The sequence below is a fragment of the Aspergillus udagawae genome (assembly GCF_001078395.1).
Source record: "Aspergillus udagawae IFM 46973 DNA, scaffold_1, whole genome shotgun sequence".
In the NCBI taxonomy this organism is placed as follows: Eukaryota; Fungi; Ascomycota; class Eurotiomycetes; order Eurotiales; family Aspergillaceae; genus Aspergillus; species Aspergillus udagawae.
This window is the reverse complement of record NW_025091264.1, coordinates 2,346,687-2,361,534: the sequence shown is the minus strand read 5'-3', so window position 1 is coordinate 2,361,534 and position 14,848 is coordinate 2,346,687. Positions and strand designations below refer to the sequence as shown.

General features: G+C 47.2%; 5 protein-coding genes across 5 annotated transcripts; 1 reads left to right on the top strand and 4 right to left on the bottom strand.

Moving 5' to 3' along the window:
- Positions 1 to 1,564: 1,564 nt before the first annotated feature.
- On the bottom strand, positions 1,565 to 2,122 carry Aud_000754 (transcriptional coactivator p15/PC4 family protein; the record flags this gene model as incomplete). The annotated part of the gene is made up of 2 exons (XM_043286258.1): positions 1,565 to 1,786; positions 1,841 to 2,122. 2 exons carry the CDS (start codon positions 2,120 to 2,122, stop codon positions 1,565 to 1,567), a joined length of 504 nt encoding a protein of 167 aa, XP_043142193.1.
- Positions 2,123 to 2,923: 801 nt separating this feature from the next.
- Positions 2,924 to 5,982, bottom strand: Aud_000753 (PX domain protein; the record flags this gene model as incomplete). Its single annotated transcript, XM_043286257.1, has 2 exons — positions 2,924 to 5,366; positions 5,414 to 5,982. 2 exons carry the CDS (start codon positions 5,980 to 5,982, stop codon positions 2,924 to 2,926), a joined length of 3,012 nt encoding a protein of 1,003 aa, XP_043142192.1.
- A 703-nt stretch (positions 5,983 to 6,685) lies between these two features.
- Positions 6,686 to 7,123, bottom strand: Aud_000752 (PaaI family thioesterase; the record flags this gene model as incomplete). Its single annotated transcript, XM_043286256.1, has 1 exon — positions 6,686 to 7,123. The coding sequence occupies one exon, from the start codon at positions 7,121 to 7,123 to the stop codon at positions 6,686 to 6,688; it is 438 nt and encodes a 145-aa protein (XP_043142191.1).
- An 825-nt stretch (positions 7,124 to 7,948) lies between these two features.
- On the bottom strand, positions 7,949 to 11,017 carry Aud_000751 (S23-interacting protein; the record flags this gene model as incomplete). The annotated part of the gene is made up of 3 exons (XM_043286255.1): positions 7,949 to 8,081; positions 8,181 to 9,434; positions 9,540 to 11,017. The coding sequence occupies 3 exons, from the start codon at positions 11,015 to 11,017 to the stop codon at positions 7,949 to 7,951; spliced, it is 2,865 nt and encodes a 954-aa protein (XP_043142190.1).
- Positions 11,018 to 12,241: 1,224 nt separating this feature from the next.
- Positions 12,242 to 14,467, top strand: sac6 (fimbrin; the record flags this gene model as incomplete). The annotated part of the gene is made up of 5 exons (XM_043286254.1): positions 12,242 to 12,264; positions 12,373 to 12,583; positions 12,643 to 13,331; positions 13,398 to 14,380; positions 14,433 to 14,467. 5 exons carry the CDS (start codon positions 12,242 to 12,244, stop codon positions 14,465 to 14,467), a joined length of 1,941 nt encoding a protein of 646 aa, XP_043142189.1.
- Between the last annotated feature and the right edge of the window lie 381 nt (positions 14,468 to 14,848).

Below are 14,848 nucleotides of genomic sequence, written 5' to 3'. Positions count from 1 at the left end.
AATACCTTGCGCATGGACAGGTATGGCCCATCCTTTTCTACAAAAAGCAGCATAGCATCGCAATGACGAAGAGTTGCTGGCTTAGCAGATATTCAGGCGTCATCGCTCCTCTGCCTCACCTGAAAAACTCCTAACATTGGCAGGTGTACTGGGCACCGAAAAGAGGTGAAAGTTGACGGTGAAATCGATTTGGACTATCTAAGCTGGACTATCAAGTGACTGACAGTTGTATTTCTCTTCGCCCAAGCGTACATTACCACGGTACGTATGCATTGCCGGTAATTTTCAGTCTCAGCAATCGAGGGATCTCCTTTGTAATGAACTGCAGGTTGCAGTCTCGTCGCTATCAGGTGGAGAGACATTCGTGTCCACGGACATATTGGCAAGACCATTCCAACACTGATTGGAAGTTGAACGGATAGAAGATCAAAGGTCGCTAAAGCCCAGCCTCTGCCGTCTATTCCCAGCGTTGGAAGATGATCAGAAGATGGCATTATCAAGAACGATGAAATGGTTATCGACACATGTGAAAAATAGCCAGCAATTCTGGCGATCGATGGGCAGGCCCTCATAACTGCAACAAGAACGTTATTGCATTGTTGATGGAACTTCTTCCGGCCTTGTCATTAGTGGGAAAGACATTCAAACCAGAGCATCAAGGCCGAATATATGGATTTTCCTATATCGAACCCATATCCCATCGAACCCACCTCATGTGTAATATTTGAACGAGCCCGCAGGAGAAGGCTCAGTCATAAATACATCATATTTGTATGTTCTCCGCCAGGAATGTCAAACTGTATGCTAATACAGGCTCATAACTGAGAAGAAATCCGGTCTCATGCAAGCCAGAATTGTGGATGGCATGGCATCGGTGTTGCAGGCAACAGATACCTTTCTCTGCACATAGTATCTTCCAACCTGTCTTGAACAATTCACCTGGAAAGCTGCTTCCTACACCTTTCGAGCAAGCAATTTGTGATGGAGACAATATTCATTACGGAAGCCTAATCCGCAACAACTTTTTCTTGTGTGTATTTGCTCCAATTGCCTAGGCAATCCTACAGAGTCAACAAATTTAACCGAATTTCAAGATTTTTCAGCACTCCGGCTCCCCCGCACAAAGATGCTTATAAGTTGGCTTCTGGGCCAGTAGGCTGGCTACCTTCAAGAACGGCAACAAAAGGCTAAACCCTCCACGACTCTATAGGCGGCGGCGACGCGGAGCTTAAGGGCACTCTAGCGTCTGAGGCCCTGAAGACAGTAACCCGAATGGTGGATAGGCAATTGAGGCCTCGACAATGCCTGCTTGGGAGAAGACTGAAAATGCCTTTCAAATCCGTGAAGGATAGAAGATCATGAGCCTGTGTATGCCTACACCCCGTGAGCAACAGGGAAGGTTATCGCAGCGCGCCCTCCCCAATCTTTCCTTTCCCTCCTTTGCTTTCAGTTCCACTCTGCTGCTTTTTCGGCGCACATCATCGTTTGCACAGATATAAACAGAGAAATGTGTATTATCCATCCATTGTGGTTCCTGAGCCAAATGAAAGAGCTTGTCCTGATTCTAGTCTTCCTCACTGGTTGCATCAATATTCTTCTTCATTGAATATGGGCTTTCAGATTCCGCGCTCTGGTCTGTTTCGTTGCTATCGTCCCCGTTCGCCTTTTCATTGGCCTGAGGATATTCTGGCCGCGGCACAAACTCCCCGCTCTCTTTAAGCGCCATCTCAATATCTGGTAATAATGTTACTAGAGCAGAGAATTGGTCGATTGGTAAAGAAATGCCCTATAGTGCAAGTCAGTTGAGGTGGGACAGCGCCTGCTGGTAATCTCATTTTACCTTCTTCCCCGGGAGCTCTTGCCCGTCCTTCTCGTAATACTCTCTAATGTTGACAAGCGTCTTCCCTCGAAAGGAGGAGATAGTGACACGACGCATTTTAGAAAGCTCCCAGAATTTGTCTCCATTTGCGTCGACTTTCCAGCTCACTGCTTTACGCATGTTGTGAGGCGATGATGCAGAAACACTCATTGATGCCTCGATTTTTGCTTTCTTCTGCTGGAAGTACTCATTGTTGCGGTCATCACTGACACTTGACACGCGCTTCCTGGGCCCAGAAGGCATCCCCAAGATCTGGTCGTGGATAAATGGAGAAAGAATCGAGGTGGATACTGCAGTAGTATGAATAAGAGACCACTACAGTTAAATTGTTCACAGTGGTTCAAAAAGCGTAACTAGTGATTCTCTAGTGTAAGATGATTCAATGGATGCGTGAATATCAGACGCGTCATATCATGTGAGAAATAATGGAGTAGCTAAGGACTGAGTGGGGACTCCCAGCTGGGCTCAATTCCTTAAACTCTAAACCATGAGGTCCACCTACGTACTGTTAAAAGCTTCTAGTTCTATTCAGCCTTGTATGTCTTCTTGATAAACTCAGATAAGAGACCTATTACCCTACTATAAAACGCGTAGAGGTATCTTCCCCAACTTCCGCAAGCGAATATCAACGGTATCTAGTAATGTATATGTTCAGAGCTTTAATGATCAAGTATCATGGGATTTAGGTCATTTTTCTACTTCCAGTCTGCAATGTGTAGCCATATCCGATCTGAAGAAAGACAACTGAACCTCTAGCTGATATTCAAAAACCTAATCCCTATTGATAACGGATCATATGCTCCTCCTTACAACATTTTGGTTGGGTAAAGTTGTGTAGCTTTCGATATAAGAGTGCCAACAGTTGACGCAAAGATTGAACGCTCGAATCTAAACATGCGAAACACCATTTAATGTTCATATTCACCTATTCAAACTTCATCTTAACGAAAACTCCTAGGCAGCGTCTTCCAGGGATCATCCGACTGAAAAAAAAGGGGGAAATAATCATCAGGTTCATTGAAAGTCACACCATTCTCAACCGGATCAGAAGGTCAGAGCTCTCAAAGCTTGCAAAAGAATAGAGAAAACAAAACCGCGCGCAATCATTTCGACCTGTAGGCAATCAAAGACCCTCTCAAGTGATTCACGACTAGCAGCAGACCCCATGACACTAGTAAGCGCCTGCGGCAGCCCCTTAAGGACAAGTGTTTTTCTTGCAGTTTCCCTCATACGCTCCTTTTCCGCGCTACTGGGCGACTGAGGCCAGGACTCCAGCTCCTCCTTCGTCGGCAGGGCGTTCTCGCGGAGCTTGGTCAGATAGAGCGCGACTGATGCATCCGAGGTATTAGCATCAATCATTGACTCCTGCAAGAGAGAGCGAATCGTCTCTAGACTTGGGCTTCCGGGGCGCAAAATATACGACTTCGCCGCGTTGAGGAGCGTTCTCCTGATGTTCCATGCAGATGACAATGAGTATAGTTCATTGATAACCGCAAACATGAGCTCCACAGCTATTTGCGTCTCCTCCTGGGAGATAGGGCTTTCTTGACGCCGCACAGTACTTTGACCAACTGACGCTTTTTGCTCTTCGTTCGGTCTTTTGCGGGAACCATTGTTATCGCCATCGTCAGAGTCAGACAACGGCACCTGAAGATGATGACTCTCGAGACTTGAATCGCAAGATGCAAGATCTCGGAACGTTGGTATAGTAGAGTCAACAGCTTCTCCGCTTCCGGGGCAGGGAGGGACTCCTTCAGAACTTGAAGTCTCGGGGGTAGGGACAGCAGCTAAAGAACAACACTCTGGCTTATGGTTCTCGCTAACAGGTCTCTTCGGCCCGATCACACTGTCAGAGACTATACTCTCGTAGTTCATTTGTGATACGGACTGAGTTGATAGGGAACGGCCATGGTTCCCTTGGTCTCCTTTGGAGCTTAATGATGTTTTTTTGCCGTTCGCTCCTCCAAACACTCCTGTCACACCACCAATGACGGCTTTACCACCTTCAGCAACGCCCTTTGGTGCGTTAGTCAGAACGCCTAGCATACCTTTGCCCATGTTTTCGAGCGCCACCGAGGTGGGAAACGGAAACCCAGATTTAGCCGAGGCATCGCTGGCACCAGGATCGAGGCGCTCATCCTTCTCCAAAAACCGTTTCATTCTCTCGCAATCTGCAAGTGCTTCATAACGAAGGGCATCCTTAAGATATCTCTCCAGATTACGCACTAGGGCCCCCTTTGTCTGCCCCTTCCAGGGTGGCAAGACAGGGTGGCTTTCTGTAAAATTCTGTATCTTATTAAGCCTTGCTATCGTTCCAAGGGTGCCGTGTAGTGATTCAAAATCTGCATAATTTCTGAAAATCATCCACCCTGTGCGACGTGTGGCTGCTGGCTCGATTTGGATCAGATAACTCGATGTAGGTTTTGACCGAATTGATGCCGTCTCACTAGCTTCAGAAAGCTCCTCGACTGAAACGGAAGCGTAATGAAGAGCCGTGACAGGTGAAATTTTAGATGGGGAATCCGATAAATGCGAGACTGGTGGTGCCATGCATGGTGGGTCTGGAGGTTGGACTGGAGGATAATGTTCCGTGGACACTATCTCTGTCGGATCACAATCATTTCGAATCTGTGCGACGTCTTTGGCCTTCGGTGTGTGAATTGTTGCCTCTTTGTCTTGGGCCCCGACAAGCGAGTGGCGCGGCAGCATGGCTGACTGGGAAGTTGAGGACTGCACATCTTCAGGGGAAGACAGACGAGCGGTCCGAATCTGCAAGTCCTGTGTCTGAACCGTAGCGCTTTCTGGTTGACAGATCGGAATCTCAACAACCTTGGTCGTAGGGAAAATTCCATACCTATCAGATTGACCGGCAGGCTTCTCCTCAGTGTCTGACTTGCTAAACGGAACTGTTCTAGACTTGTTCTCGTCGTGGGCGCCTTCGACCGCGACCACTTGTTCCTTGGCCCCCTCAACCCCCGCATCAATGGCGTTCAATAACTCTGATTCACCTTCTTTTAGAAGATGAATGATCCAGCCATTGATCGTCTCCGACCGCGAAAGATTGGAGATTGCCGACTCTAATACTACACCGGCCAGAATCTCGCGAAGGAATTCCCTCAGCACCGAACATGCGTACGCTCCTGGTTCCAAAAAGCTGGATAGGATGTCATCTGCTACCATTTTTAATTTCAATCGCTGCTGCTGCTCCGACAAAATGCTGGCTAAACTGCTTTCCGGATGTAAATGCAGGTACCGTTTGACTGCATCTTCCGGCGTTAAATGGTCCCCGACTTGCTGAAATGCCGCTGACAATTCATTCAAGAGCACGATAACCATAGAGGAAGAATTTGTGAGAAACTCCAAGAATGCATCTGCCGGCCGTTTGCGAGACAGATGAGAGGACAGAGAAATAATAAAGTCTCTCAACAATTTCCGGCATGCGAGAGGGAACATTTGCTCTGCTGGCAATATGGGTTCATACCAGTGACTTGAATTCTGTCAGAACGTGCGGAGACATATGCGATGCAAACATACTTTACATAGTCCTTTATCACAGCATTGGTCAATGACCGCAATGCTGCTGCTGTCTTGGGCGGAAAATCAGAGAAATCTAGCTCAGTCTCAGACATCTGCTCAGCAGCTTTCGCAATATTTCCGCCGTTGTTTGATTTTGGTTCTGAAGGGTTGCGACTCGATAACTCCAGCAATCGGTTCGCTATGTTCAGAGAAAGCTCCTTCCTCCTATAGACACTGTAAGTACCCATTGAATCCCCCTTAAGGCCAGTATCGGCTGCCTCCCATGATGCATGCAGAGCAACACCGGCCACCAGTCCAATCAAAAGCAGTCCAATCCTGCCTAGGAGAATATATGTTACTACCGCCAAGGACGCAACGAAACAGGTCAAAGTTGAATTATCGGACGACGAGAGGAAATGTAGCATGTAATCAACTGGCCCCTTTGATGGGGTAATGGTAGGTATCAAATCACTTGGTCGATTAAAATCGTCATGACGCGAGGTCAGAAGACAGTCAGTGGCATCCTGGGCATCAGAGCAAGTCTCGCTCAAGGGAGACGGAAGAGGCCTGTCAATGGAATCATCCATAATGACTTTCCTCGCGTGAGGATGGCATTAGCCACGTTTGAGACAGGTCTAATTAACGACTTGGTGGTTGTAGAAACGATCAGTTGAAACAGGTTAGGGCCTTTATGATTTGTATAGTCTAAAAGCTGGGTCAATTTCCTTGAAGCCAGAGACTTCATTTCCACCCATCGCGTTTATACAGAGCTTCTCCAGTACAAGCTCTAGCTCAGCACATGTCGATACCTTCCCATTTTTGGTCCCAGATATTGATTATATAATATGTCACGCATTGCTAACTAACGCCTTTTTTATGGTAAGGTAATATCACGTGTGAGACCATTGGAACAAATGAGACGGCGCTGACTAATATCATCATGTGTCTTTTCGTACTTGTTCATTGGTTCATTATTCAGGAGTTTTGATTTGTATGCGACCAGGAAAATTATAAACCTATAGCTTAACAACGGACTAGAGAGTTTATGTGCCCATTCTTTATTGCCTCACATCTTGATGAGATAGTGAGGTATCTAAAGCTATCGAGAATGGGTCTATAATTTCCGCTATCCGAGTGAATCCAGCATTCAAAGAACATGCAATCATGCCAGATGCAAAGAAGATGGCGGGCTTGTATATGTACTTGACGCATAACCAATTAGGTATGTCGTATGTTTTCCCAATGCGCAAGACATTGTGGGCGAGTTATGGATAATTATGAGAGCTGTCCTCAAGTGGTTCTGAGATATTTCGTGTGTGAACCTTTGGCCACGATAGCCATCTTCCCCGCCTCAGATTTTTTGGAGATAACTACCGTTGTGAAAGCAAGCGTCTTCCCAACTTTATCCGCACAGCCTTCAATCTCAAGCCAATCCCCTGTCGTGGCCGTTGACAGGTAATTCACATGGATGTCGGTACTCACACCTGTTGAGTCATGGCCACAGGACGCGATGGCAAGCCCACCAGCCCAATCTGTGACACATGCAGAGAAGGCACCGTGCAGGGTGTTTTTGGAATTCAGATGATGAGGAGCGACACGAAGGCGAGCATTAACTTTCCCCTTTTGCGCGCTATAGATTTCAACGTCGTTGAGAAGGAACGCGTATATTGGGCTGTTAACACGGATACGGTCCCAGACTTTCAAGACCTGATGGAGCTCAGTGTTCATAATGGATGTGGTCTGTTAGTTGTTCTGACTGCGGGCATTGATAAGGGGAAGATCCAAAAAGCGTTGACCGATAGGTAATTGTGAGAATATTTTTCCATGGCTGTCGACGAGTGGGTTGATTCAAAGTTATGTTTATGCGTTAGGGTTATCACCTAGCGCATGCCTAACAAGGTAAAGTCCGCAATGTACTTACAGGAACATTACTCTTAGGTAGCTAAGAGCCTAAGTGATCGGAACGAGTTGTACGAAACCAACCCGAATTATTTCTGGTTCGATCTTAATCAAACTCGCATCCTTTCAGTAGATCCATGGCTGATTAGAAGTTCGTTTCGTCTTGTTCATCAGCAGAAACAATACTTCCAAAAGCCTTTTAACGGGACTCGGAACAACACTTTGATGTAAGACACTTGTCGCTCTTCATTCATCATCAAAATAGAACACCCGACACTGTGAATTTTATAGTAAACTTTGAATCTCTCAAATGCACAGCGTATACTACATGCTGCGCAGCATCATCCTGGAGCCATCATAGGGGCAGTACCGTTGCGATTATCGTGCATGACATCACCAACCCTTTTTAGGATCCATCTATTCCACGTATACCTCTGACAGTCTTAATTGCAATCGTTCCGGACCAACTTAGACAAGCAAAGCTGCCACACAAAGGCTTTGGTGTCGCCAGTGTAAGGCAACATATTCTCACCTCCAAGTGGTACAAAATATAAGAAGCAAGGCTGGTTTACCGCCTAATCCAGACTTTGCTAGAGATTGGAAGCGGATCGAGCGCCATATAGCGAGAAGAGATCTCCAGCAAATTCGAACATATCAGTCCTTAACACTCCGATGCCGACCGTTTCTTGACAGCATCTGGGAAAGCATGAAGTGGTTTACATCCTCATCAGCCCAGTATGTCAAATGGCTGGCAATGCTTGCAATCAGAGATATATCGAATGCACCCCTATTGAAAGTGTATTAGCATCCTGGGCGTGGGCACGAGTGATTCAGCCAAGAAAATGTAAAGGTCCTCGATAGCTGGAGGGGAAAAGAAATAACTTACTCCTGGATGCTGTAGTCAACTCGTCCATTAGTATTGAGTGCCCTCATTTTAGCATCTTCCATCTTCAACCTCCTTAGGTCCTCGCTCTCTCGACCGACGGCGGACTCAGTGGCCGCGGAATGTAAAATGCCATTGTGCTGACCAGTCTTGGTTCTGTTGGTCCCTTCGTAGAGTGTTTCTAAGTTCGAGTCAATCAATGTACGGTATCTATCGCCAGACCCTCCTTGACTATCAACGCCCGAGCCAGGGAGAAAAGAACCATCCTCTCCAAGAGAAGAGTTAGGCAGTGATCCTCGAGACATTTGAGTCTCGGTAGCAATCACTGTGGGTTGTGGTGAAGTTTCCTCCGAACCAAGGCCAAGGCTGCGGTTAAGCAGACTGCTTGCGACCCCAGTTGCGAAATTGGTCCATAAGGTTCCCACACTCTGGCCAACACGACTGCCAATCATGGAAAGGCTTTGTCCAGGAGCTGCCCATAGGCTCTTCTTTACCGATGGCAAGGGCTGCGGTTTGAACGACGACATTGCCGGCGAGATTAGCGGCTCAATTCGATAACTAACGGGATCAGAAGGGTGAAATATGTTGTACAGTTGCCGACACTTCGGTGATGACACGATGGTCGGCCCTTCACCCGACGCCGTGCTCGCCTGAACTGGTGCGCCACGGCCCGCGAAGGAAGATGACGTTTGGCTCCGATGATCACACTCCTTCTTCGAGCTCTTGGTGTTTGCCCCGTCGATCATAGATCGCCCAGCAATGGTGTTTCCTTTGATCATCTGGAAGAGGGCAATTGGAGACCCCAAGCAGAATAATTCTTCGCAGTCAAAGTCGAGCAAAATGTCCTGAGACCCGTCTCGGGCCATCCTCCTCTCCCCGGACTTGGGACTGTGTTCGAGACAGGGAGTCGACGGTTGGTGGCATAGGATATCGAACAGGATCGCGCTACCAAGTGAATGACCACAGAGGCTCACAGAGCCCTTGAACGTTGGATTTCGCTGCTTGAAGAGTTTCAGAATGCGATTGCACTCCTGCTTAACTATGGTAGAAATGTGTTCACAATAAGCACTTTGATAGAGGAGTACGTCCATTGCCAAATCAGAAATGAGATTCCGGACCGCGGGGACGCTATCAAGCGTAATATCATTCAATCCGGGATAGGAACTGTCGTCATGAGAGTCCGCATCGGCCAAATCAAGTTCTTTACGATTCTGCCTCACTCCTCTGTAGGGAAAATCAAGGAGGTGTCTCCAACAGCTAAATCCAATTAGTACAAAAGCTCTTTCGAGTGAGTTCAGGAGAGGATGATAGTCATAATCCGCAGATGAGCACTTGGCACTTGCCGAGGGTGGGTTGACTCACACTGGAAGTACCTGAACGCGGCAGTTTTTTTGACTGTCTGAGAAAGCAGAGTTCAAGGCTTGTAGATCAGGAGAAGCCTTATAGACGTTCTTCATGGTCTTTCGAAGAACATTCACATCATGAATGAAGTTGATGCTTTCTAGCCGTAACCCAAGTCGTTGGCCTATTCCATGTGTGACGAGGACCAAATGGTCAATCTGCCGCTCTCTGTCTTCTTCATCTGCTTCCCTGGAGTCTTCCATTTCTTTCTCTTCCTGCTTCCGCGCTTGCTCCTCAAGCTCGGCTGTATTTTGAGGTTCACCAGCAAGGGACGACATCTGCCGTTCCAGAGTTGACCTCGGATCATCCTCATTAGTCACTTCCTTTCTCACATCCTCATTAGGGAGCGTGTCTGAAGAAATTTCGGAATCGGACTTGGCCTCGTGGTCTGTCGAGGCTGCAGTAGGGATATCGGAGGAAGACTTTGTACCGACGCTATGATCACCACTCTTCACAGCCGACGTTTCCTTCTGCCTTTTAGTTTCGATAAAACCACGCACCACTCTTGTACCTGGTATACCGCCCAATTTCTGGTACACGGTACTGCTCATTCGTGACATGAAATCGTCATTCGTCAACAAAGCTGTAGAAGAATCTTGATATGTCACTATGCAGTTCATGTAAGCACCAAAGAGACGATAGTGTCGAGACTCGTTCACTCGGACAGAAGTTGCATGTCCAGCCTGATCAGTAAGTGGCCGCGAAGCACGTAGCTCTGGTTCGGGTGTGCATTGCGACCCAGACTTGTTCACATCTGATCTATCTTCATTCTGGGGGTTTGGGTTTGCAACGGTCTGCGGGAGTCTGCTTTGGTCATTTTCCAGGCGCCATGGCTTCAGTTTGAGATATCCTTCCTCAAGCTGGGTGGCCAGGTTTTCTTCGCACGGCTTAAAAGTAGACCCCTCTTGGAAGAACCACGTACCCCGGCGCACTTCATAGGTGGGACCTATCCAGTACGCCGGTGCGAGCTCCCTTCGCTCGATGTCCACGTCAAATAGGTTGTCCTCATTGACAGGTACCGTAAACAAGTCTTTCCTTGTTTCGCGACGGAATTCACTCTTTGGAGTTTGTTCTTGAGCAATCTCAACGTCCGAGAGCTTTTGGAAAGTGGACTCAATGGCCTGGGAATCTTTCGACGAAAACGGAACAAACTTCTTGGGCGCAGGTAGGGGTTTCGGTTCTTCCTTCTGGTGTTCTGAGAGTGGTGGTTTCCGTTTTGGTGAGTCAACAGCGTAAAACCACCTCACCCTCAGCGGGGGACAATCCGGAGGGTAGTGGCGCAAGCTAAGTCTATGCCTGTGTGTGATTGTATGATCCTCGCCTTGAGATCTAGGAAGCACGTCTGGTCCATCGGTGTTGAGGGGAGTCTTAGTGTTTCTTGATGCATTCCAGGAAGAGATGGCTCCCAGAAAGGACCCCCTCTGACTTTCCCTGGACATGGAGCCCTGGAGAGCCCGAAAGATGGATGTGCGGGCCAAGGCGATCGCAATGCTACTCAAATCCTCGGTTTCGATGAGAGAATAGAGACGCAGAAAGAGATGACACTAGATGCCCCTGTATCGATGATTAAGAGTGTTAGGGGTCAGGTATTGGTATGGGAGGTTCTCAGGCAGGCCAAACAGCGCAATATAATTACAATTGCTGCAACGGAAAAAGGGCAGTCACTAAGGTAGGTTATCTTTTTATGTAAGGGGCAAACACATGGAGCCTAGCAATGTCTGAAGTGCGAGGATGGCGCCCTCCTGACGATGTGCATCTATGAGCTCATCGGATCCTCTCAGAAAAGAAATAGATATCCAATGTAGAGAGGTAAGTCAGAATTACGCAGGCGTGGACCTAAATACATGGCCAGTATTGCGTGGTAGGATTACAAAGAGCTTCCCTATAGCACACCTGAAAACAATTACGATCCAGATTATCTATCGCTAAGGTAACTAGCCTCTAAGGTAAGGTAACCAGGGCACTGTATCAATACTGATAAAATGAGAGAGCATGGCCACCTCGGAGATCATAAAGGCCCCCTTTGATATGATTACAACTGCATGGCACCCCTCTGTACGTAGTAGCAGATGCCCACTTCATGCGTCATTGTTTGACAGGTCATGTGATGACGTCGTCAGCATGAAATAGTCATTAGCAACGAACAAAAATACCTGATAAGTTTCAAGCGAGAATACCGAACTTTGAAGTGAATCCTAACTTCTTGTTCTATCTCCTAGTAATTACTTACCAGGCAATCACTCAGCTGTATCAACTTCCAATATTATTTTAAGCACGTCGATGTCGTTGTTGTTGCCTCAAGTAATTTGTAGTGTTTCCATAAGCCACGACCCCACCCCGCTTTCTCACCTCCCGCTTCCAGTTCCAGGGGTATCCGGAGATTAGGTAGCTTTACTCATTGTCACCTGTCTACAGGCTGCCTGAAACCACGCATCGCTCAGCTCGACCGCCCCGATTTTTGCGATACTCTCACGGCTGGGGGAGAAAACTCCATCCGTGCTGCTCTGTCATCCTGATCGCATTCTCTCACTTTATGCGAGAGGTACTCTCGTTCTCATTCTGTTGCCGTCTTCACATCCTTCTTGCACCCATCTCGGGGCCAGATCTATTCCGGTCTTCTTAAGGCTCCATCCACAGGACGAGCATATCGGCTCATCGAGAAAATGAACGTTCTCAAGCTTCAGAGGTTCGTACTTAATACTTTTCGTTTGTCTTTGTGCCTTGTAGTTCTTCTCAACGGAAGACCTTCACACAGCGTCTTGTTTTGAGGCTTTCTCACATGGGTCACCTCTAGGAAATACCCACACTTTGACCAAAGTGAAATTTTCTCCCTTCAGGATGCATTCAGGAAATTGGATGTTGACGATAAGGGTTATCTGGACGAGGCTACTGTTATCAAGGCCACCCAGCAGTCCGAACGTCAGCCGTACGACGTCGTGCGCCAGGCTTTGAAGGAAGTCGATCTCGATAGCTCTCGTCGAGTCGAGCTCGAAGATTATGTAGATGTTCGTGTTTGTATCTTCCCCACTACCAAGACCATGAGGAGCTAAAAAGTATTCTACAGCTCATTTCAAGAGTTCGCTCTACTTCAGCGCAAAATAGAGCAACTCCCGGCCCAAGTGCGGCTCCAGGAATACCCGGGATCGGAACGGGTGTGTCTCGACACGTCTCCAAAGGCAGTGTAGGAGGACGAATTCACGTTCAGGGCTCTTCCGCGAACGTCACTCATACTATCAATGAAGATGAGAGAACTGAGTTCACCAGACACATCAATGCTGTCCTTGCTGGAGATCCCGATATTGGCCATCTGCTACCATTCCCAACTGACACCTTTGAGATGTTTGATAAATGCAAGGACGGATTGGTCCTAGCAAAACTTATCAACGACAGCGTCCCAGATACTATTGATGAGCGTGTCCTGAATAAGCCTGGGAGAAAGATCAAGGAACTAAATGCATTCCATATGACTGAAAATAATAACATTGTGATCAATTCGGCCAAGGGAATCGGCTGCTCTGTTGTTAACATCGGAAGCGGTGACATCATAGAGGTTCGCGAGCACCTGATCTTGGGTTTGATTTGGCAAATTATCCGGCGAGGCCTTTTGGGCAAGATCGATATCAAGCTTCATCCGGAACTCTATCGGCTTCTGGAGGACGACGAAACGCTAGACCAGTTCTTGCGCCTCCCTCCAGAGCAAATCTTGTTGCGTTGGTTCAACTATCATCTGAAGAATGCAAAGTGGGACAAGAAGTAAGTTTGGCCGCTTGCAATATAGCCATTTCTTGTAAAATACTGCAGCTCGCTTACCTCTTCCAGGGTGACGAATTTTTCCTCCGATGTCAAAAACGGTGAAAACTACGCTGTCCTCTTGAATCAACTGGCTCCTAATCTGTGTTCGAGAGCTCCGCTTGAGACTCGTGATTTGCTTGAGCGAGCAGAGCAAGTTCTGGCAAATGCAGAAAAATTAAACTGTCGGAAATTCCTAACTCCTTCGTCTCTTGTTGCCGGGAACCCCAAACTTAACCTTGCATTTGTTGCCAATCTGTTCAACACGATTCCTGGTCTCGACCCAATAACTGAGGAGGAAAAACTCGAGGTTGAGGATTTTGACGCAGAAGGAGAAAGAGAAGCTAGAGTGTTCACCTTGTGGTTGAATTCGCTCGATGTCCAGCCCCCCGTCAACTCTTTGTTCGATGATCTTCGAGATGGTACCATTCTACTTCAAGCCTACGACAAAGTGATTCCTGGCAGTGTCAACTGGAGACATGTTAACAAACCACCTAGTTCTGGTGGCGAGATGATGCGATTCAAGGCTGTGGAAAACACAAACTATGCAATCGAACTTGGAAAGCACATCGGGTTCTCCCTTGTAGGAGTACAGGGTGCGGACATAACCGACGGACAACGTACACTTACGCTGGGACTAGTTTGGCAACTGATGCGGAGAGATATTACAAACACCTTGTCTAGCCTCGCGCAGCGGATGGGCAAGCGTGAGATCACCGATGCCGAAATGATCCGGTGGGCAAATGACATGTCTCGTAAAGGAGGCAGAACTTCGTCAATACGCAGCTTTAAGGATCAAACCATTGGCACGGGACTTTTCCTTCTTGATGTTCTGAACGGAATGAAGAGTAGCTATGTTGACTACGACCTCGTCACGCCCGGCCGATCAGACGAGGAAGCGTACGCTAATGCCAAATTGAGCATTAGCATAGCAAGAAAGCTAGGCGCAACTATCTGGTTGGTTCCTGAGGATATTTGTCAAGTGCGGTCTCGCTTGGTCACTACATTTATTGGTAAGTCGGGTTCTTCTCCACACAGATCATGCCTACTAAGTCATCCAAATAGGTTCTCTGATGGCCACATACGATAAGATGCAGTGATCGGCTTGGTACAATTTTGTTGCAGTTGAAACATAGCATGAAACATGTCCTATCCCTGGTTTGCTAGAAACTTAGATATTTCAGGCCACCATTATCATGTACTTCATAATGAAACTGCTTTGAGATGCATTTGTTACCTCGGCTCTAAGTTCTACATGGATTATGATATTAAAAAAGCTCTTCAAGCCTTGTCATGTAGTGATAGTTCTTTTCATAATGGTTGTCTAATCTGAGAGCAATCTAGGGAATATTCATATCTTAAGGGACTGCATTGCGAATATGAATCTTACTAGTGAATAGGGAGACCTATTTAATAAGCTAGACTAGAGTTACTTTAAGCGTTACCAGGGTAAATATAATAGCTAAATGATGGATATTCAC